At 37.6% G+C, this 23358-nt stretch overlaps 1 protein-coding gene across 6 annotated transcripts; it reads left to right on the forward strand.

Moving 5' to 3' along the window:
- Nucleotides 1-180: 180 nt before the first annotated feature.
- On the forward strand, nt 181-23034 carry LOC100249615 (uncharacterized). 6 transcript variants are annotated; one of them, XM_019224501.2, is made up of 13 exons: nt 181-321; nt 683-872; nt 1002-1328; nt 1962-2050; nt 5289-5397; nt 12967-13034; nt 15073-15150; nt 17651-17715; nt 19340-19406; nt 19521-19703; nt 21371-21427; nt 21561-21656; nt 22571-23034. In XM_019224501.2, the coding sequence occupies exons 3-13, from the start codon at nt 1007-1009 to the stop codon at nt 22691-22693; spliced, it is 1257 nt and encodes a 418-aa protein (XP_019080046.1). In that variant the 5' UTR covers nt 181-321; nt 683-872; nt 1002-1006; the 3' UTR covers nt 22694-23034. The 6 variants fall into 6 exon arrangements, with proteins under 6 accessions (XP_019080046.1, XP_010658425.1, XP_002276892.1 ...); XM_010660123.3 differs by having other exon boundaries at nt 683-778; XM_059742087.1 differs by lacking the exon at nt 181-321 and adding an exon at nt 346-451.
- Nucleotides 23035-23358: the final 324 nt, after the last annotated feature.

Raw genomic sequence — 23358 nt, forward strand, 5'->3', positions numbered from 1 at the left:
TTTTTATTTCATATTTTTCAATAATCAAACATAAAATATAGGAAATATATCTCGCAATCAAAAATTATTTTTTACTTTTTTATTAATAAAAGTTTTGTTACATTGTATTTAAATTTAGGAAATGAAGCACGTGTGAATTTAAGGCAAAATTAACTTCTCATATATACCACGTGCTCAGAAATAGCAACAGCTGCCTCCCAATTTCTGAAAACAAAGAAGTTTGGAATTTTACAGAGGCAACAGAGAGAGGAGGTTGGGTGTAAGAGCTAGGGCTTTTGCACTTCTCTCTACGATTCAAATTCATTGCTGAAAATCTACCTGGTAGGAATCCTCTAATGGCTTCCCCATTCTCTTCATCGGTTCCGATCATTCTAAGTTTCACACTCTCTACATGCTCTGTGTGAATCCATGCCTAGGGCTTCAATTCGGCTTTCTCTTTTTTGCTTCTCCTGTACCTTTCTCATAAATGCATTTTATTTATTATTTCATTTTTAATCATTAGGTTTTTCATTTTTCTCTTTTGGACGGCAGTGGGAGAATAGTTTTAACTTTTAAGCGTGCGTGTTGGGACTCTGGCTATAAGCATATTAACATTAGGGAATTGAAGTTTCTTTTCTCGCTTTTTCTCGGCAACCAAACAAAGGTTAACTGTGAGACGTTTTTGTTTTTACTTTTTACTCAGAAAGCGCTCTGTGGGACAACATTGAGTTTGAGTTTTTAGAATTTTATTTCTTCCAGTTTCCTGGGTTTTTCTTCTGCAATCAACAAGAGGGTACTGGTGAGATTTCTTGGGGTTTTTGGGAGAGATCGAACACTGCTGTCAGAATTTTATTTCTTTTAGTTCTTCAGTTTTTTCAGCAACCAAGGGAAGGGTAATAGTATTTTTCTTTTATTAATCGCAACGGCATAAGTATGGATGGGAACTAAAAATTTTCAGTTCCACAAGATTGAGACTTCTGGTAATATTTGTCATAATGTAAGCTGCTGGATTGAATCTGTAGGTGAAATGGAGAACACAGCTGCAAATCAGCTCCCCGAAGTGGATTCTTTGCCAGATGGATTTGTTGAGAGCTCTGCAGAACCAGTGGCTCCTCCAACTCCGACATTGGACAAAGAGTCGGATTACAAGGACAGTAATTTTTCAACAACGGAACCTTCTAATGATCTGGAAAATGAATCACTGGAACTATTAGATTCCAGTGTGGACAGGGTTGAGAAGACTCAGAAACCTAGAACTTTCCCTGTTCCATTATCTGAGAAGGATGGTTTTGATTCTTCTGGAGAATCACCTAAAGTAACAAATAAAGGCTGCTCGGAGCCTGGAGAAGGTGCATTAATTTTGTTGAAATCATCTAATTCTGTTTCTGAGACTTAGTGAGGGTATCTAGATGTGCTGAGGTACCTGCAAGTTCATATAATGTGAAAGAAGATGAAGGGAAATTCAATCTTGTTTACCTTGAATATTTTGTATGTTTTCCCATTGATATGTTACATATTTGTCATGGCAACCTTCCTGTCTTTTTATCAGGATAAAGTTATTAGTCTATGCTAAATCAATACTTTGTATGCATGAAATGTATCATGGATGAAGTGGAAATGTAGCCTAGGACATGGTCCCACTAAATTTAATGACTAGTGAAAGAATAGGGTAAGGAAAAAAAAAAATAAAGAAATTGTTTTTTGTAAGAAAAAAAAATCATATAAAGAAGCATCAAAAGAGGGCCAAAAAAGTAGAGAGAGAAGGGCTGCGGTGGCTGGGGGGTGGTCGGGGCAGAAAGAGAATCTTGTAACAGTAAAAATTCCTACTGCAGGAGTAATTTGATTCCACTCTATGTGTAAATATAGTTCCGGAGTTTGTTTACCCTTCACAGCCTTACTATTAGAAATATTTATTGTTTGCCCTTTAATTTCTTAGTTTTACTGTCATGAGTATTTGTCCTAATATGCTATTCATCTTGCAGCCACTGAAGGAGGCTCAGATGCACCAACAACCCATCTGAAGGATGTATCTTCTTCAGAAAGCATTGAACATTTGAAAAACAGAAAACTAGTAAGCAATATCATGTTACTTCAATTTCAGTATATTTTGAAGTCCATATGACTAGAGAAAAAAAAAGAGTTTACCTTTTTTTTTTTTTTTTTTTTAATATTGTTTGCTCTTATTTTTATTTAGTTTTTAAAATTTCCTGTGTCTTTTCCTTAATTGAGAGCCACTGTGGAACTTGTTGATGTCTAAGCGCAATTACTTTTTCCTTATTCATTCACTGAGTGATGCTGCTTTGGACTCACTGGACTGTTTTATAATTGGGTCAGCTTTTGATAAAAGAGGGGAGTGGGGGATCAAAACAAAGAAATTCATTGGTACAAATTAGGAAATGCAATGAAGGAATTATCATATGCTTGCAAATAAGCATCCTCTTAAACTTATTATATCTTTAGATGAGCCTTGCTAATCATAGTTCATATTTGAGGAAAATATTCTACGTTTTTTTTAATTATACTATATTCTGCATTAAAATATAGGATAAAGTTAAACATAACTCCCACCACTGCACAATCTTAATTTGATAATGATTTTATGGGAATTTGGGCGTAAAAGCTATTAACACATTAAGTTGCTCATGGTTTTCATGAGGCAACCATCCACTTTGTTGTGGTCAAAATTAGTTTGTCTTTAGATACCTTGATGTATCATGTCCCATATTGCCAAATGCCAACACACACAACATGTTAACTATTGCTTATCTGGGTTCAACTTAGTGGAGATGCTGGCTACTACTCATTGGGGTTTTGGAGCTCTTACTAGAGGGAAGTCACTGTGCGGTATTGTTACTCTTGCATTAATTTGGACTATATGATGGTAAAGGAATGCAATGATTTTTTAGGAAAAATGGAGTACTTTCAAGGCAATGTGGTGCCTTTGTATACTCGATGTGTACTTCATTGTGCTTTCTTGTTAGGCGCTATTAATACAATGAATATTTACCTATAAAAAACCCCCTTCCGTTGTAGATTTTGTAGATTGGTTAGGCCCTTGTTAAGGGTTCTTTTCTCTCTCTTTTGTATACTACCTGTATACTTTGGGGTGCTTCCTTGATGTGCCTCTTTTCTTTTAATATATTTCTCTTTATTCATCAAAAAAAAAATTTACCAAAAAAAAAAATCTATTTCTCCTCTTCTCTTTGGGTGTTAGTTAGTGCTCCATTTATGGGTACCCCATTGTGTTTTATACTGCTAGAATGGAACCTAGTAAGCAGATTTACTAGGTTGGTTGAGGAAATATTCCCTACATGAATGCCTCCTCCAATGGATTTGATAAGTTGAATTTTGATGGGTGCTCCTTTGGTATACCAGGACAATTAAAAATTGGAGGAATGCTTATGGATCATCATGGAACATTACTGAGAGCATTCTTTAAGCATATTGAAGTAGATCTAGTCAACAAGTCAACAAGGCGGAAATATTAGCGTTGTTGGAAGACCTAAAGCTTGTTAAAGCCAAGGGCTTATCCAACCCTTCTAGGAAAGGGGAATGCAGCAGTAGCCCTATCTTTGGTAAAATAAGGAGAGAAGCTCATGGAATTTTGATGAAAGGTTGCACCAAAAATTTGATATTATTTTAGTGTTGGGGTGTTCATTGTACTGGATTCCTCATGTAGTTACCATGTTGCAGATATGTTAGCAAAACGGGGAGGCAATCAGTCGATTTCTTTTGTAAGGGATTTTCTGCCCTCCTAAGCTTTTGAGTCTGTATGTTCAACCTTTTTTTTAATTAGAAACAATATTCATTGATAAGGATACCCATCAAAAAATAAATAAATAAATAAAAGTACAGGTGAAAGATGGGGAATATCAATAAAAAAAGATGGATAGGCTTTCTCCAATGTACTAATGAGACATATACATGGATATATTAGCACATGAAACTATACAAGGAAAAAGCGACTTACTCTCTATATGGATCAATACACCTCTTTCAAAAGGAGACCAAAGTTTTGCTCCTCACTTTGCTATTTTAACCCTTTTGATTTACACATTAAATTCCAATGGTCAATGTAAAACGACAGATAAACAATAATTCCCAGCTCCTAGTTTTGGAAAATATTTTCCATTTTATAGGCACAAAAATCCTAGCTAGAGTATGGCAGTTTCCTAATCGTTGTTACTTATGTGGTAATGATGAGGAAAACGTTAATCATCTTCTTATTCATTGTACAGTGGCTAGTGTGTTGTGGGGGATTGTTCTTAGTCTGTTTGGAGCCCAGTGGGTCTTTCCAGAAACTGTAAAGGAGGCGGTTATTAGCTGGAAGGGTTCTTTTGTAGGTAAAAAGAGGGAGAAAATTTGGAGATCCATACCGTTATTTATTTTTTGGACGGTTTGGAAAGAGAGGAATAGATTAGCATTCGGGGGGGGGGGGGGGGGGAGTTAGCTATACAGAAAGTTAAGAATTCTTTTGTTTGTAATTTGTGGGGGTGGGCAAAATTGTATAATGGTGCGGAGCCTCATTCCCTTATAGGTTTCTTGGAGTGGATAGCCTCCAGTTAAGGGTCGGTGGGTTTTTTGTTTCTTTTGGTTTGTTTTGTTGTGAGGTCTTCGTCGCCTTGTATACTCCCTGTATGCTATGCGGCGCTTTGCCTTTTGCTAATATATGTGTTTACTTATCGAAAAAAAAATAATCCTAGCTAGAGTAGGAAAGGAAACCTATTGAATTTGGAAAGTGGAGACCAATAAAATAAGAAAATTTTAAAATCACCTTGAGGAACGCTTGAATGGTCCTCAAGGAGCACTTGAGTACTGCTCAAGGCCAATCGAGCAGTCCATTTGAGTGTTTGATCATTGCTCCCCACTTCAATATTTTCCTGTGTTTTTCTTTTTTTAATCAGAAACAACCATTTCATTGCATTGAACTTTTTGCCAAGTTTTAAGTTGGATTGAGTGCTTCTTTGAGTGGTCAAGCGACCCTAAACGCTTTTAAGCTTCCTTTTCAATCAGAATTATATTATTAAGCTGTCAATGCTTAACCGCTGTCCAAACTACATACTTACCAGTTACCTCACTTTACTTAACCAACTTGTATCTTCAAACCTGCTGTGAATCTGATAAGTCCCATTAGAACAAGAAAGCAGTATTCAGACCAGTGTTTTTGGAGTAAAATTGCCAAGTACTGTAGCTATACTAGCGCATGCTAACATATTATGTTCTATATATGTTAATTTTCTGCTGATTCTATTTCCCAATATCATGATATAGTTTTCCATGTATTAAGCTGGACCATTTAAATATTTCAGGAAACCTCTGAAGTAAAACGTAAAAGTGCAAAGCGTACTTTCAAATCAGAAAAGGAGTTTCTGGAATTCTCTTTGAAATATCAACAGGTTATAGCAGAAAGAGATACGGGTAAGTAGAATCAGTCTTGTTTCTCACGAGTTTGAAGATCACTGCCATGTGAATGTCAAATGAATACACTAGTGCTTTCACCAACAGTTCTTCGAATTTTTTTTGTTTGGTTATTTATCAAACACATGTAGTTTGTTATTTATGCTTGTTTTTTGTTACTTAAAACAGTATTCGTGAATGGTTTAAAAATCTCTGTCAAGTATATGAGTACAGTTATTGGTTTATGTTGAATATAATGTATTTATAGTATATTATCTTTCCTTGTTAATATACGTCACATGTATGGTAGTTAGGACTCCTAGCCTTGTATATATATATATCTCTCAATTGTAAGTAGAGATTACATGAATGAGAATTAAGGTTTTTCTCCTTTTTCTCTCTCTCTCAACATGGTATCAGAGCCAAGGGAGAAAACCTAATTCTTTCTAGTTTCCCGTGTCATCAACTCCAGGAAACCTTCCGGTGACCGTGTTTCATTCCGGTCACCTTCCCCATCTCCCAATACTTTCCGGTCAATCGGATCGTCGTCAGAAAACACTCACTGCCGGCAAAATTTTCCGGCGAACTTTCCCGGCGACGTCTTTTTCCGACACCGACCATACCAGAAGGAGCGCCTAGAGGAGATCTCCAACTTTTGTGAAGGCACCGGAACCAAAAGCTCATCCACGCGCCGGCCACGCGCAATTTTCCGACCGGCGACTGCATCTCACGCGCCAGCGCGTGAGGGCTTTTCCGGCGACGCGCCTCCTCCTCCAGCTTCGCCTGACGCCGACCAGCCTCCCTACATCCTTGGTTCTCCCATCCGAGCCCTGCACGTACCTCTTTTGGGGATTTTTGTCTCCGTCGGCCCTCCAAACAGTCTTTCCGACGAAGTTCCGGCTACTTTTTCTCCACCCCAATCCTTGCACGTGCCTTGGGAAGTGTTCTTCTACCTTTCTGGTGGTACCACGCCGCGACCTGAGGCCGTCTCCCTTTTTCGGTGGTGCCACGCCACAATCTGAAGCCGTATTAGGGCTCTCTTCAATCCAAACATACTTCATTCTCCAGATACACTGCCCATATGGCCCAGTCCTCTGATTCTCCGCTGCCTTAGCCTCCGAGCTCCTCCACATCTCAGACATCTCAGGCTTCTATTGCCTCTGTTACCCAGCCTGGTAATGCCTCTGCCTGCCTTACCCACACATCTTCTCTTGGACCCTAGATTCTAGATTCTGGAGCTTCTGATCACCTATCTGGTAATAAAGATCTTTTCTCCTCTATTACTACTACCTCTGCTTTACCTACTGTTACCTTAGCTAATGGTTATCAAACTGTCGCTAAAGGTATTGGTTTAGCCCTTCCTCTGCCTTCTCTACCTCTCACTTCTGTCCTTTATACTCCTGAATGTCCTTTTAATCTTATTTCCATCAGCAAACTCACTCGTACTCTTAATTGCTCTATTACCTTTTCTGATAAATTTGTGACCTTGCAGGACCGGAGTACGGGGAAGACGATTGGCATAGGATGTGAGTCTCAAGGCCTCTATCACCTCACATCGGATTCATCTGCTGTAGTTTGCATTTCCACTGATGCTCCTCTCCTCATTCACAATCGTTTGGGTCATCCTAGTCTCTCCAAGTTCCAGAAGATGGTCCCTCGTTTTTCCACTTTGTCGTCGCTTCCGTGTGAGTCATGTCAGCTTGGGAAACATACTCGTGTCTCGTTCCCAAAGCGTTTGAATAATCAGGCAAAGTCTCCTTTTGAGCTTGTCCACACTGATGTTTGGGGTCCTTGTCGGACTGCGTCTACTTTAGGATTTCAGTATTTTGTCACTTTCACTGATGACTATTTTCGATATACTTGGTTATTTTTAATGAAAAATCGAGCTGAGTAATTTTCTATTTTCCAGAAATTTTATGCTGAAATCCAAACCCAGTTCAATATTTCTATTCGTGTGTTACGCAGTGACAATGCTAGGGAATATTTTTCAGCCCCATTTACTTCATTTATGTCTCATCATGGGATTCTTCATCAGTCTTCTTGTGCTCATACTCCTCAACAAAATGGGGTAGCTGAACGCAAGAATCGACATCTTGTTGAGACAGCTCGTACTATCCTCCTCCATAGTAATGTTCCTTTTCGTTTTTGGGGGGACGCTGTTCTTACCGCTTGTTATTTGATTAATCGTATGCCCTCCTCTGTCTTACACGATCAAATTCCTCACTCCCTTCTCTTCCCTGACCAACCACTTTATTTCCTTCCTCCTCGTGTCTTTGGTTGTACTTGCTTTGTTCATATTCTCACTCTTGGACAGGACAAGCTTTCCGCCAAAGCCATGAAGTGCCTCTTCTTGGGATATTCCAGACTTCAGAAGGGTTATCGTTGTTATTCTCTTGAGACTCATCGATACTTTATCTCCGCTGATGTCACCTTCTTTGAGGACTCACCATTCTTTTCCACCACTTCTGAGTCTCTTCCTGTTTCTGAAGTCTTGCCCATTCCCATTGTCTCCCCACCTGATGCTATGCCCCCTTGACCACTTCAGGTTTATCATCGTCGCCCTCGTGTCGTTGCTCCTCTCCCTTTTGCTGAGGCACCTGCTGACTCACTTCCTATCCCTTCGGCTTCACCTGCTCCGGCTCTGCCTTCTCCTAATGACTTACCCATTGCTGTTCGGAAAGGTACTCGCTCTACTCGTAATCCTCATCCTATTTACAATTTTTTGAGTTATCATCGATTATCTTCACCCTATTCTGCTTTTGTTTCTGCTATATCCTCTGTTTCTCTTCCAAAGAGCACCCATGAAGGTCTTTCCCATCCAGGCTGGCGATAGGCAATGGTGGATGAAATGGCTGCTCTGCACTCTAATGGCACTTGGGATCTTGTTGTTTTACCCTCTGGTAAATCTACAGTTGGTTGTCGTTGGGTCTATGCAGTTAAGGTTGGTCCTGATGGTCAGGTTGATCGCCTTAAGGCCCGCTTAGTTGCTAAAGGCTATACTCAGGTTTATGGTTCTGATTATGGTGACACATTCTCCCCTGTTGCCAAAATTGCTTCTGTCCGTTTGCTTCTCTCCATGGCTGCTATGTGTTCTTGGCCTCTTTATCAGTTGGATATTAAAAATGTCTTCCTTCATGGTGATCTTGCCGAGGAAGTTTATATGGAGCAACCTCCTGGTTTTGTTGCTCAGGGGGAGTCTGGTTTAGTGTGCAAGTTACGCCGTTCTCTATATGGCTTAAAACAATCTCCTCGAGCATGGTTTAGCCGTTTTAGTTCTGTTGTTCAAGAGTTTGGCATGCTTCGCAATACAGCAGACCATTCAGTTTTCTATCATCATAACTCCTTGGGGCAGTGTATTTATCTGGTTGTTTATGTGGACGACATCGTCATTACAGGCAGTGATCAGGATGGTATTCAGAAACTAAAGCAACATCTTTTTACCCACTTTCAGACCAAAGACTTGGGGAAACTCAAGTATTTCTTGGGAATTGAGATAGCTCAATCCAGTTCTGGTGTGGTCCTTTCCCAAAGGAAGTATGCTTTAGACATCCTGGAAGAAACCGGTATGTTAGACTGTAAACCGGTAGACACACCTATGGATCCAAATGTCAAACTTGTACCAGGACAGGGGGAGCCTTTAGGAGACCCCGGGAGATATCGACGGCTCGTAGGTAAATTGAACTATCTCACCATTACTCGTCCAGACATTTCTTTTCCTGTGAGTGTTGTTAGTCAATTCCTACAGTCACCATATGATAGCCATTGGGATGCCGTAATCCGCATTCTTCGATATATCAAAAGTACATCAGGTCAAGGTGTATTGTACGAAAACAGAGGTCATACTTAGGTTGTTGGTTACACAGATGCAGATTGGGCTGGCTCACCCACAGATAGACGTTCCACTTCAGGGTACTGTGTTTTTATTGGAGGTAATCTAATATCTTGGAAGAGTAAGAAACAAGATGTAGTGGTCAGATCTAGCGCTGAAGCCGAGTATCGAGCTATGGCTTTGGCAACATGTGAACTCATATGGTTGAGACATCTTCTTCGGGAGTTGAGATTTGGAAAGGATGAACAGATGAAACTCATCTGTGATAACCAGGCCGCATTACATATTGCATCCAATCCAGTCTTTCATGAAAGGACCAAGCATATTGAAGTTGACTGTCATTTCATTAGAGAGAAGATCGCATCAGGATGTGTTGCTACAAGTTTTGTTAATTCAAATGATCAACTAGCAGACATCTTCACTAAATCTCTCAGAGGTCCTAGGATCAAATATATTTGTAACAAGCTTGGTGCATATGACGTATATGCTCCAGCTTGAGGGGGAGTGTTGAATATAATGTATTTATAGTATATTATCTTTCCTTGTTAATATACGTCACATGTATGGTAGTTAGGACTCCTAGCCTTGTGTATATATATATATCTCTCAATTATAAGTAGAGATTACATGAATGAGAATTAAGGTTTTTCTCCTTTCTCTCTCTCTCTCAACAGTTTAAAAAATAAAATAAAAATTGACAGTTTTTTTTTTTCACCGGGTTTGCCATGCAATTTGATTAGAGATTACTTTTCAGTGATCTCTTACAATGAGAACAATATAATGTGACATTTGCTTAGATATCACCTTTGAAGTGACCATTGTAGGAAGGTGAATACCTGTATTTTGGAAAAAGTTAAAATGGCTATTTGATTTTTGTAATTTGCCTCTCTTACTTAGACACTTCAAAATGTGTGTATTACCTCTATTAGACATGACTTAACAAGGGTTTGGATATGAGATATGCGTCTAAAATGCCTGTCAGTCAAATATGTACATGGGTGCATCCAGTAAAGAAAAGCAAGAACAAATTCCTACTTGAATAGTAGTAAACTTAAGCGTCATGTTGAAAATTTATCTTCATTTTGCACTTCAACTTGGCCTAGTGTCACATGCCTAGAGTTTCAATGCAGTGGCACAGTCCGTGCAGCAACCTCATGGGCAAGAATCAAAGGGGCTCATTCTGCACGCAATGCATTTCATGCCACTATGCTAACTGGTTTCATCCTGATTCATGGATTCATCAGGGGAATGACTCCAGCTCTTGACCAGTTTGTGTAGGAGATGGCCAAGCTCCTCTTCATCGTCAAGTCCCCATCTAGTGACAAGCTCCCCAAACTTAACCAGGTCGGCCTACCTGAACTCTGAAGAAGCATCCAACATCACATACACGCCCTTTCCCTAGAGCAATTCCCATTACATTCAGTTCAAACTAGTCAACATACTAATCTTGATTAGTACCCTCGCTACAATCACGGACACCAAACAAACAGTCTATGACACTCTCCCCCACCCAAACTCTTGCAAGGCTTCATGTCTTCACCACATGATGCCTTCGAATGTTGCTGCTCCCCACGAGCCATTAATCACCAAAGGTCCGTTGTTGAACCCCACTGGGCTAAAGGGGATGTCCACACCTCTGACGCGACATCCACTTGGAAGTGTGCACCCAGACACCAACTTCCACTCCTAGTAGGCGACACCTACACGCCCTATCAGACAGCTAGCGACACCTCGCGATTCGAAGGCACCCATACTCCCTCACGGGTCCTCATAAGTGCGGCTTTGATTCATGCCACAGTGCCCACCCTTGCATTGTCGCAACATTAGGCTTCATAAGCTACTTGTATTGCCATCAAGAGAGATAACTCGTCGGCCATAGATCATCAGAAGGGAATACCACCATGCTCAACCTCTTGCCTTGCTCTGATACCACTTCTCATGGGCCTAGAGTTCCAACATAGCTGCACGACCCGTCCGGCTACCCCATGGGCAAGAATCAAAGGGGCTTTGCTTGCACGCCATGCATTTCATGCCCACTACGCTGACTGGTTTCGTCCTGCCATGGACTCATTAGGGGAACAACTCCAACTCCCGACCAGTTTGTGTAGGAGATGGCCAAACTCCTCTTCATCGTCAAGTCCCCGACTAGCGATAAGCTCTCCAAACTTAACCAGGTTGACCTACTTGAACTCTGAAGAAGCATCCAACATCACATACACGCCCTTTCCCTGGAGTAATTCCCATTACATTTAGCTCAAACCAGTCAACATAATAATCTTGATCAGTACCCTCGCTACGGTCACGTACACCAAACAAATAGTCTGTGACACTAGGGTATCTTTCCTCGTTAGAAACAACAAATTCATTGCACTAAATTGGTAAATACATGAAAAGGTAAGAAATTTTTTACTGAGAGTGTAGAATGAGGGAAAAAATGTGAAAATAGATTGTTTATCATGTTGAGTGTCACGATGTCCTAAGATCTAGGAATTACATAAATCCAACACTACATGCACCAAACCTTGGTGCTTGTACCTAAGTCCATGACTCCATATTACACAGTAATTCATGGTTCTTAGTGCTACCATTTCATGTTCCATGTTTATTGGTTTCTTTTTCTGAAGAAGTTATTTTGCCTGCCAATTGGTCATGGCACATTTATATCATTATTCTGTGAGTTGCATCAGGACATCTCTAAGACATTTGACTTGCTCTACCATCTCCTTTTTACATTACTATCTTTTTCCTTCCGAGTCTCACAGGTAATTTGGCACACTTAGATTGTTGGATTGCAAGCATTGGTGATTGGAAATATGTTTTGGCTAACGTGCATTGGGTTCTTCTATTTATGGATACTTGTCCTATTCCCTTTGGATATAGTTATATGTGGGCATGAAAACTATCCCTTGGCTACCACTGGAGGTATGGGAGGACTTGAAAGTATCTCTTCCAAGTTTATTGGTATTTTGCTGTCTTTTGGGTAGGTCTTGCTTTTCTTCAGCTTAGGTCATAAACATTTGATAAGTTGCATATTTTCTTTTTGTTAAAAAAAAATCATTCGGCTAATTCTTCCTAGGAAAGTTTAACAATCCAAAAGTCTTAAAATGTAGTTATCAGTAATGTTCTTTTAATTCCAAAAACGACTGTTTGTTCTTGAGGAGCAGCAAAGGATTTGCTGGAGTGTGCTTATTGTGGGCTTCTAGAAAGATTGTTTGTGTGTTTCATATTGCTTTAAATGGGACAGGAGGTAAAGCAAAGTTTTGTGTTTGCACTTGCCTTGCCTTAGCGTGAACTATGTGGATGAAAAAGAACTCTTAGAATATTTTAAGGAAGAGTACAACCAAGAGGAGGTGTGGCTTATTATTCTAGAGTGGAATTCAATTGGGTCCCAAGATCCTGAAATGAAGCCAAGTTAAAGAAGTGTTGCACAATTTTCCACCTCCGTAGGTGTGTTTTGTTGTTTCAGTTTTTCTTCATTCTTACATTCTTTTATTTCCCTTTTCCTCCTTTGAGCATGGGCCTTCTGTGATTGTGCGTATGTGTGTGAAGGGTACTCAGTCTCTCATTTATCTCTTTTTTCTTTCTCAATCAACTCCCTGTTCTTACAAACAAAATTTCTTAGAGGCATATTTGATGTATTGGCATTCGTTATAATATCCATGAACTGTTTTAACAACCTCAAAGGTAGCTTCATATTTTCTTCTCTTTTTTAAGCATTTTATTTTTGTTTTGTTTTGTTTTGTTTTGTTTTATTTTTGCAGCCATTGCTGTTCGAGATAAGCTTGAGTCACTGTGTAGGGAATTACAACGTCAGAACAAATTGCTAATGGTGTGCTTTCTGTCTTCAAATGCCAGCTTTAACAGATAATATGACAATGTCTTTTTACAATTTTTTTTTTCTTTCCAGATGCCAATTATTTTAGTGTTGTTTTTGGTTTAATAATACTGTCTGAGATGTGGATCAACATTGCAGAACTTGTTTCTCAAATGCTAACAGCTTGTTTTCCTCTAATTGTGGATTTCCTTTTCAACTAATTTGTAGCATGCAAAGTTAGTAGGACAGCTTGTTTAACCAAGTAAATCATAGAAATTAAAGTTTACATGTAATTTGGCTAATGTACTAGCATCAACACCGAGCTGAGGACATTGGACAGGTTCTGTACTAGCTTGGGAGGAATGTGATATGTGAATGACCCTCAAGTTGCAATTCATATGATTCAGTCTGCAAAAGCTGAAATGGAACCATATAGAAACCTTATTGGTCAATTACAGAGCTTATAGGTGGAAGCAAGGATTGCATACCCTGCCAAACTGTCAACTCATGCACCATTCTTTTGGCCAACATTGGGCTTTATAGTCGTTCTTTGTAGAAAAAGATTGTATAGGGTCTTGTTAGTGCAGCTTTGCCTCCCTCATGTTCCTGTCGGTTGGCACCCTTTATATATTTCCTGTGTGCTTAGGAGTATCCCCATTTTGGTTTTGTGCTTTTGCTATCATTTTCTTCTTTTTCCTATTAAAACAATAAAGAAACAACAATTTTGTTGCCTCACAAATCAAAGTACCACTAGGATTAGCTATCCTCCAAAGGTGAACAAGATCAGAATTATTTAAATGGAACCAAACTGAAACTTTATCTGTCAATCACAGAGAACTTGTAGTTAGCAGCTGGGATTGCATATTCTGTCAAACTCTTCATGAGGGTAATTCATGCACAAACCTTTTAGCCAACATAGAGCCATAGTAATTCTTTTCTGGATTAGAAACAACAATTTCATTGCATCATGAATAAAAAGTACAAGAAGGATGAGCTGTTCTTAAATGTGAGCAATATAAGACAGAAAAAGAACACCCTAAAGGAATCAAAAGGCCCAATAAAAAGCAAATAATCTCTCAAAGACACATAAAGTACTCTACAAATCTTTTAGCCTAGTTGGAAACAAAGTTGTTTATAGATCATGTTCCTTCAACTCTTTTCAGTTTTTTCGATTGGTTGGGATCTTGTTGAGGGCAGTGTTGCTTAAGCCTTTCTTGTTTTGTAGCTTTGGCTTTTGGTGGTGCTTTTTGGTGGTGGGTGTAAATATTCTGTATACCGTGGGCCACTTTTTTGGTGGCCCTTTTTAATATATTTTTCTTCTTATCTATCAAAAAGCACCTCAGTTCGCCAAATATATATATTAAGTGGTTAGCCAAACATAGTATTCACAAAAAGGAGCATCCCAACTCTGTAGACGAGATGTTGCATGACAAAAAGTTCAACTTCCAAGGCACTTTATTTCTATCCTAGTAATTCTAGACTTACTAGATTTAAGAACCCCCTAGGTATCCTCATCATTTTGTGTGTAAGTGGGGTGGCTGTCACTTGTGGTCTCTAGCTTTGTGAAAAATGGGGGGGAGAAAAGGAGGGGCTTTTACTCCCATTGGTCTAGGAAGGCAGTTACGACACTCACTATTTGCTTAGGCAACTGACAGAATGTCATCCAAACCTATTTAGGGCTTACCTTGGCACCTAATGCCTTGTGCAGATAAAGATGTTTTTACGAGTTATTGCACGCATTCATATTTGAGTTCATTAAATAATAAATTAGGTTTATTTTCATCCTTGATAAAATATATTTGGATTATCTAGATCTAGTTCAACTGTAGAACATCGATTTGATTAATAGTTGATTTGTTTATTTTTCATTTCTATTTATTGAACAGATGCATTTAAATACATCGACTGCATGTTATTGTTGTAACCTTGATGCACTCTGTTTTCATCATTTTCCTAGCAAAAAATTTAATAACCTGTCTGATCTTAATTATTTTTCCTATAAGTGACTATTCTCTTTTATGTAGATGCTAATTGGTTACTCATAGTTTTGCAGGATGAATGCAAACGAGTATCAGCAGAGGGCCAAACCTTGAGATTAGACCTATCAACCAAGTTCCAAGATGCAATCAAGGTTTTAATAAATTTTTGCCATTGCTTTGAGAATCTTTGTCCCTGCGCTGCCCCCAAACAGTACATAAGTCTGATCAAAAGCAAGAAAAATAGTTATAAATCTATTCATACTCAGGGACGTAGAAAATCCCCCACAAAAGAGACAAAATGTTTAGCCCCCCTGCCACCTGGCAGCAACCCCTAACAAATCTGCTACTTGATTAGTTAAGCAAGAAATTCAATGAAAGGAACACCCTAACTTTAAAGCAATATAAACATTTGGTGAAGTTTCCCATCCAACTTTCATGAGTCTCTTTTCTTTTTTATTCACCTATGTTATGACTACTGTCAAATCTCCCTCTACTGACAAATTCGAGAGATCCTCAGCTTTGGCCATTGTCAAGCCTTCCGATAGGGCTGAAGTCCCTGCCTCAATAGCTAAGCCCTCTCCAACATGTTTAGAGAATGACCTTACCAGTGTTCCAATATAATCCATGACTGTACCTCCTATTCCTAGTTATCCAGGGTTGCTTAGGAGCATCCATTAAAATTCTATTTAACACAACCCACTGGAGGAGTCCAAATAGGGAGTGATTCCTTTGACAGTGTAGTAGATGTACATACTAGATTTCAATCTAGCAATATAAGACTCAGGGGAGTGTCCTCAAATGTCACACAGGCCGATGTGATAAGGATGAATCTCCAAGGTCTACTCAAGAAGTGAATAAAAGGAAATTAAAAGAATCCTAAATTATTTTATTAAGCATATTTGGGTAATTTTGCAGTTTTTAGGTGGCCTATAGTCATAATTAGCTAGTAGTTAATGTTTGAGTTACATTTAGAATTTGAGAAGATTTTTTATTGGAAATTTCTCCTTGAAAACAAGTTTCTATATTTCTAAATTTTATATTTTCTTGAATAATATTTTTTATTTCCAAAAGTTTCTATTTCAATTTTTCTTATAATTTAAGGCTTGTTAGGGAAGTATTTTTTAAAACAAATTTGAAAAACGGTTTTTGAATCATATTCTCTAATGTTTGTAGAACAAAAGTTTGTTTGGAAACTTGAAATGCTCTTAACCTATTTTCTATGTTTTTAAATATGTTTTAAAAATAATTTTTATCTATAGTGCTTTCATTTTAATCGTTCTTCATATTTGTATAATTATTTTTTAAATCAACTCTCAAAAAACAATTAAAAACAACTAAAAGATGGTCTCTGAAAATACTTTATTTTTTGTTTTTAAAAATAAAAAAACTGTTTTGTGTTTTTCTAGTTACCAAACATGTTTTCCTATCTTTTTGTTTTGGAGAACAAAAATTTATTTTAAAAAACAGTTGCCAAATAATGCCTAAAGTCTTATTTATTGAAGTTCTCATTACAAGAAGTTTATAATTTTCAAAAGAAAGTTTATATTTTCTTTCTAGTTCCATTATTTGGAAAATTTAATAGTTTTAGGAAAAGAATAATAATCCTAAGAAGTTACATTGCTATTATCATTGTTTTATTCAGTTTTTAAGATCTTGTAAAGTTGATAAATTAGGCTAATTGATGAAAAAGGGGATTAATTAATGATTGATGATGAATAGTACCAAGTTTTTTGCACATGTAATTTTCACTGTTTAGACTCTATTACTTTTCTTCTTTGTCTTTTCTTTTCCTATCTTTTTGTTTACTTTTCCCCTCTGCTATAATTTTATTCTCATTCCTCTCCTTAAATCCTAAATATTCTCCAGTCCACCTTATTTGATTTAAGGTTTTCTTACATCACAATGTCTAAAGGGAAAATGAGAAATAGAATACATCCCAAGACGCCTCAAAGGTCTGCCATCTATCCTTAAAAATCTGCATTCTTCTTCCACAAGATAAGTCTACATTAAAGAACTTGAATTTTAAAATTCTTAGAGAATTTTTTTTTTTTTCTCTGGGTGTCTAAAGGGAAAAAGCATTTTCAGGGATTTATCTAACTTGTGATGAAGAGATGTGGGCTTATGACCTAGTTATTAATCTCTCAAGCATGATAATTTTCATATTACACATTTGTATCACGATGTTCACATGGAAAATGATACAAATTCCCAATATGATACTCAAAAAATGCATGCAATGCATAAATGGCTTGACTAATTTATTGATATTATTTAAAGAAAATACTTTTGAGACAATTCTACAAAATATTTAACTATTGTCCATAGGTAGTCGCCAAAGAATCATTTAGAGATTATTTGTGTGCAAAAGAAACAATTCTTTATATGGTTCTTGGAATTTGGTGCCATTTATTTATGTTCTCTCCTGCATTAAAGGGAAACTGGCTGTTATAGTTTCTGAATAATCAAAAGCACATAGGCACTTTTTAGGAGTGAAACTTCACAAACTTGGATTAATGGGGAAAACAAATAATTCAAATGAACCAAAGATGTATGGAAAGATGAGATCCCTCAAAGAAGGTTTGACTCATTCGTTAATGCATTTTGTTTTCCTGAACATTATGGTTTAATGCTTTCTTGTCCTTCTTGTTATAGGACGTAAGCAGTAAGCTGGAAGAGCAAAAAGACGAGTGTCTCTCCCAGCTCAAGGAGAATGAGATGTAAGACCATGGGAACCCATGAGGACCTGTGTGAATATTTCACTATAATTTTTAAAATTTGATAGCATTCATTTTCATGATTATGATTATATATTAGGGCCTGGGAGTCCTGAAGGAGAATGGACTATTAAGATCTTGGAAACCCTTGGGATTGTATGTTAGTGTTGTCTCATACAGGGTTGCCCCCCATGTATTGGAACTTGAAATATATTCTTTATTTAGTCTGCTGGACTGTGGTTCCCAAACATGATTTCTATACTCTAAAAGAAGTTACTCACAAGGATGTATGCATATGTGCTATCGATAGGCAATTTGCCATCTAATTGTTTGTTACAGCTTTGTAAGTTCACAAAGTGAAAACTTTGATACATTTATGTATTATTTATGTGTTTGTTTTTACTCAAAACCTAGATCACTGTAAACAAGTTATCTTTTGAATCCCTATTTTCATGGGAAAAAATTAAGACTATTTCAGCTGTTGGTCAATTTTCTGCTTAAAAGAATTAAGCTTGCAAATTCAACCCAAAGCTATATTTGTGTTCTTTTTATCCTCTGTCCCAAGATATCATACCCGTTCTGTTTTATTCCTAACTTTATTTGGCTGAACCTTCACTTCCAGTAGCATGCTTGAATCAAGTCACCATTCATATGATTCTTTCCAGGATAGATACAAGTACTTACAAATAAAAAACAGTTTCCATTTCATCTCCTTCATGTCGCTTCCCCCTACTCCCCTTGCCTACTCATCTACCTGCGCTTCTTCATTGCCCTTGTTTGGATCCTGATTTCCCTCCCTGGTTTCAACATTCAAAATCTTTTTGCCAAGCCTCATTTGAAGCAGTTCTATTGATGCTGATCCGATGAAACTATGAAAGACTCCAGAACTGAGTTCAATTTGTTCGTCTCATTCTCAACTGTAGCAACTTTCTCTTTTATCTTCTGCTAGGAGATTTAATTCTACCGCTTTTCTTCTTTGATATTTTAGATGTTATGGATACTGAAGCCTTCTGCATGGATGAGTTTTTTTTCTTAAAAAGATGCTTTTTGATGCTGTTATTTTAATGGTTTTGGAGAAAGGCATTGAAAGGATGATGGACTGTGGAAGGGACTGATAGAACAACAGATCATGTTTTCATGGAGAAACTTGTTTCTCTTGATGGAGAAAAGACCTTTGAAGACACTTCTTCCCACTCATTTCACAGGGAGTAAACACCAAAAGAAACTGTGGAAAATCTGTCCCTTTCTTGCAATAAGGTTTTATGTTGTAAAAAGTTTTTTTCTCAAAATGGTGGAGCCTTAATTTGTTCTCCATGCTCCTTTTGTTCTTTTAGCATCATGTTATAAGATTTGTACTAGCCATTTATCTTAGTTTAACAGGCACCTGAGTTTCCTATTGGTATTCCTTATGCTTCATCACCCTCATTGTTCTAGATTCACTCCATTCTTTGATATGTCCTTTCTTTACATGGGTCTAAAACTATCTTGAATTTAGAAATTTTTTTTATCAGTCATCAAAAAATAAAAAGGAAAATTTCACATAATTTATTGCAGTGTGTTCTCTTAAGTCCATTTACAGTGGTATGATTCTTAGTATTCAAATTAATATACAGTTCTTGGAGTTCAGGTTAAGAAACAAACTGAAGCAGCTTGCTGATCAGTACACTCTTTCAGAACAGCAATTTGCGCAGAAGGTAAGTTCATCCTATCACCTACATACTATGGGATTCTAGATTAGTTAAATGCTTAGAAACTTCATCTTATAAGTATTTAAGTTTATTTATGTGGTTTCGAACTTGAATGTGCAGTTAAAGCAGAAAACACTGGAACTTCAGCTTGCTGATTTGAAAAATCAGCAACATGAGGAGAAATTGATCCAGGAACAATCCCAGATGAAATTGTATGCAGAACAGGTGTCACAATTATTGACAACTGAAAAAAGCTTGCGCTTACAGTTAACAGCTGATGGAGAGAAGTTCCAACAATTCCAGGTTAACTTTGTTTTGTGTTATCTGTCGAACTTAAATATTTTTAAAGATTTTTTTCATCAGACAATGGTTATGACTTGCATAAAGCTCATTTTTTTTTCCTTTGGAACAGTGGGTTAGATCATGTATCTCACACATTTTACATGTTGGGAAGCTGCTCCTTACACAATACACTTGATGTGTGGTCCAGATAACCACTTTAGCTTATCATAGCTTTTTGGTGATTTAATTAGAAACAGGTTCTGGTCTTTGACTTTCTCCCTTCTGGGAGAAGGATACCAGCAGATTAAAAATATGAGCAAATGGACTTTTATTAATTTTTTCTCGCAATTAAACTGTTCCACACTGATTTAAATAGAAGTAGTTGAGGGCAAAGCCTTGAGATAAGAAGTAAGATACATTAAATGGTTTAGTACTTTTTCTCACAATTAAACTGTTCTACACTACTTTAAATAGAAGTAGTTGAGGGCTAAGCCTTAAGATAAGAAGTAAGATACATTAAACGGTTTAGTACTTTTTGACATAAACTTGAACATCTCTGAAGCTTGTGTACATGGAAGAAATTTCTTTGTGTTACATCCTGAAAGAAGGGCTGGTCGTTGCATACTTATGTTAGGAATCTTAGTTTCTTGCGTTATTTAATATAGGTTCCATTTTGTTCTCGTCCCCAACTAAACTTATTTTCTTAGCTGAGTGATTTCCAACCTAGTTGCATGTATGATTCCATCATCATCTCGAACTGACAGCCTAACAAGGTGATTTAACTTGACATGCAGCCGGAACAAGTACCAACAAGGGATATTTTTAAATTCTACCAACCATATAGTCTGCACCCAAGCAATATTCCATAGAGAGAGGTGTCCAGATTTATTTTAGGATCTCTAGCACCATGGTAACAAAGGCTATAAGATGCCTTGACAGCTCCGAGATGCCTTGACCACTCCAAGCACTGTATAGAGCAGCTGGTTATATTTGGGGTAGATTAGAGGCTGGGGATTAGAACAGCATAGCTTGCGCTTTGTCATAGCAGAACTATGAGCTGAGGAGAAGACTGTACAGGTATCAATCAGGTAGTAAATGATAAGGTTCCATGGTTACATTCCCTTTTTAGTTTCTAGGATGCAGTTCTGTAGTTATGTTCTTGCAACCTTAGAACTGTAGATTATGATAGAACGACAATTTAATTGGACACGGTTAGATGCAGAAAGAGGGTTAAGCCAATCAAAGGAAATTGTTTCTGAAGCAAGACATCGTTGCCAAAGCCTAACATTGCTCCATGTGTATAGGAAAGGCAGATAAGTAGGCCCACAATGCTATTTGATGGGACTTCCACTTTAGAAATCTCTCTTCCTCTTCAGATGTTTTACCTCTCTACTCTGATCACCCTTGTGAATGTGGTTAGAGCTTTTCTTGCATTCAACCACTGACCTATTATCATACAACAGGTGGTCACCCCTCTTGTACAGAGTAGGTATATGCCCACTTTACTAATCATTCTGTGTCTTCTCTGGTGCATCTGTGCATAGATGTAGGGCCCCATTGCACATGGATCCTGAAAACGTGCCAAGACATCCCCAGTAGCACTTTCATTCTCATGTTTGGGCTTTCCTTAGATGTGAATATATCTCATTAAAAGTTTCCAAATCTCAATTTTAAGTCAATGTTTGCAGGAAGCATTGTTAAAGAGCAATGAAGTCTTTGAAACATTTAAGCAAGAGATTGAGAAGGTACGTCCTCATTGTCCTTGAAATTGTGTATTCTTTTCTGCTGCATGCTTTCTGATGATTATTTTCAATTTTCTCGCTAGCATGATCCTTTCTTTAATGTAATTTACCATAACATGAGGTTACATAAAACCAGATGGCGAAATCAATAAAGGAACTTAAGAAGGAAAATATTTTCTTGAAGAGCAAATCTGAGAAGTCAGATGTCACTCTAATAGAACTTGTTGAGGAGGTAAGATTTACTTGTATCTCTCCTTTTTTTTTTTTGTTTATTTATTTGTTTGTTTTGTTAACAGTAAAAATTAGCCAGTGCACCACTCCAGATGCATTTATACCTATGCTTTCAGAGCCTTGGCTTGCTTTTATTTAATATTCTGCAGAAAAAATTAATTTTGGCTTTTTTAGTGTATGATCCATCCCTCTTTCTTCTGAATGTCATGCATAATCATCCTTTTGAATGTTGTCTCCACTGTTTGGAAAGTGTAATGAGTATCCTTTACCACCTGCTACTTCATTGTTAATTTTAAGTCGGGATATGACTTTGACAAAGCCCATATCCCAACAACTTGTAATTTCTTTGGATCCTCTTCCATTACTTAATTTTATCTGGATCTGTTTCTGTTAAATCATAAGACCTGTTGTTCTTGCCTCAACTTAACAGTTCTTTTGGTCTTCAACCTGAATTGATTCTGCTGGCCCCCCTCTTCTTGTTCTCAATCAATGCTACCTCTAGCATCTTATGAAAAGATTTCCATAATACTACTTAGATTGTCATCTTAATGTTCCCTTGCCCTGCTCTCTAGTTCTCACTAAAACCTGATGCTTCGTTAGTAGTGGTTGTTAATTTACCAACTTCTGTGCAAGCATAGGAGCCTTGTTAGTGTGTTCCAGCACAGGAAGGACATTTCCAATTCCAACTTAATGCCTTAATGCGGTTCCAACTTATAAGATTGACACTTTGCTTATCAGTCAGTGGCTGGTGGTTTTCATTTTATTTCTTCTCTTCTTGGTTCACAGACTAGCTTCTAGTAAGGGGTTATATGAAATTTTCGAATAGTTAAAATTGAAAGTCGAAGAAGACATTTTTAAGCCTCGTTAGTTTTATAGTTAAAATTTCACTCTCGGAATCCTTTTTTGTCTGAGCAGCGGGAGCGCTTGAAGAAACAACTGGAGAAAATGAAGAATCAGAAAGAAAAGCTTGAATCCTTATGCAGGTCTCTTCAGGCAGAAAGGCGACAAAATTCAATTGGCAGTAATGCCTCTGATTGAGTTCCAATTTCAAGGCTACAAAAATACATTCAACAAGGTAAAGAATGTCGAATGATTTTAGGAACGAAGTATACTTCACAGTTTATACCATATGTTATTTCGGCTGTGGCTTCTATTGAGTTGTGAAATACTCAAGAGGATTAAATGACTCTAGGGATTGTAACCATACAAAAATCCTTCCCATCATTTATTGTATCGACATTCCAAGTTGTGCTAGCTAGTATCATTGGCATTATCCTTACCGCTTTCTGGGTTCCATACTTTGATTGCGATCTGTTAATTTCGTTATCCTAAGTTGGAGGGAACAATTATTTTCCAATTAATCAAGCTCTGTTGTGCTCTGCCGTTTTGTTTCAAAAATGCACCAGCCTGGTTCAATTATAAGTGTGGTACATGGTGCAGAGTAAATGTGAATTGCTCTGTCATTTGGATTTTTGACAAATGTAATATCTTTACTAGAACATGTAACTTTTTGAGCCCTTAAGAGCTGTAGATAACATTATACCCTGATGTCTCACGCAGACTCTGGTTCAACACATAGAAAAATGTATTCAAAATTATGGCAAAACCATCATGTAGGAACTAGCAAATTGAATCATTAGGAAATCGGAATCTGGACGTAAAATATTGAGACAGAAATTACATGCATGTCCGTCCATCTAGTC

Source organism: Vitis vinifera, chromosome 13 (assembly GCF_030704535.1).
Source record: "Vitis vinifera cultivar Pinot Noir 40024 chromosome 13, ASM3070453v1".
Taxonomy (NCBI): domain Eukaryota; kingdom Viridiplantae; phylum Streptophyta; class Magnoliopsida; order Vitales; family Vitaceae; genus Vitis; species Vitis vinifera.

What these genes read in the sequence shown, in the direction of transcription:
- LOC100249615 (XM_019224501.2), top strand. Translation starts at nt 1,007, where the DNA reads ATGGAGAACACAGCTGCAAATCAGCTCCCCGAAGTGGATTCTTTGCCA. An exon ending in ATTTGAAAAACAGAAAACTA is followed by an intron (nt 2,051 to 5,288) that starts GTAAGCAATATC and finishes TAAATATTTCAG; the next exon opens with GAAACCTCTGAAGTAAAACG. An exon ending in AGTTCCAAGATGCAATCAAG is followed by an intron (nt 15,151 to 17,650) that starts GTTTTAATAAAT and finishes TTCTTGTTATAG; the next exon opens with GACGTAAGCAGTAAGCTGGA.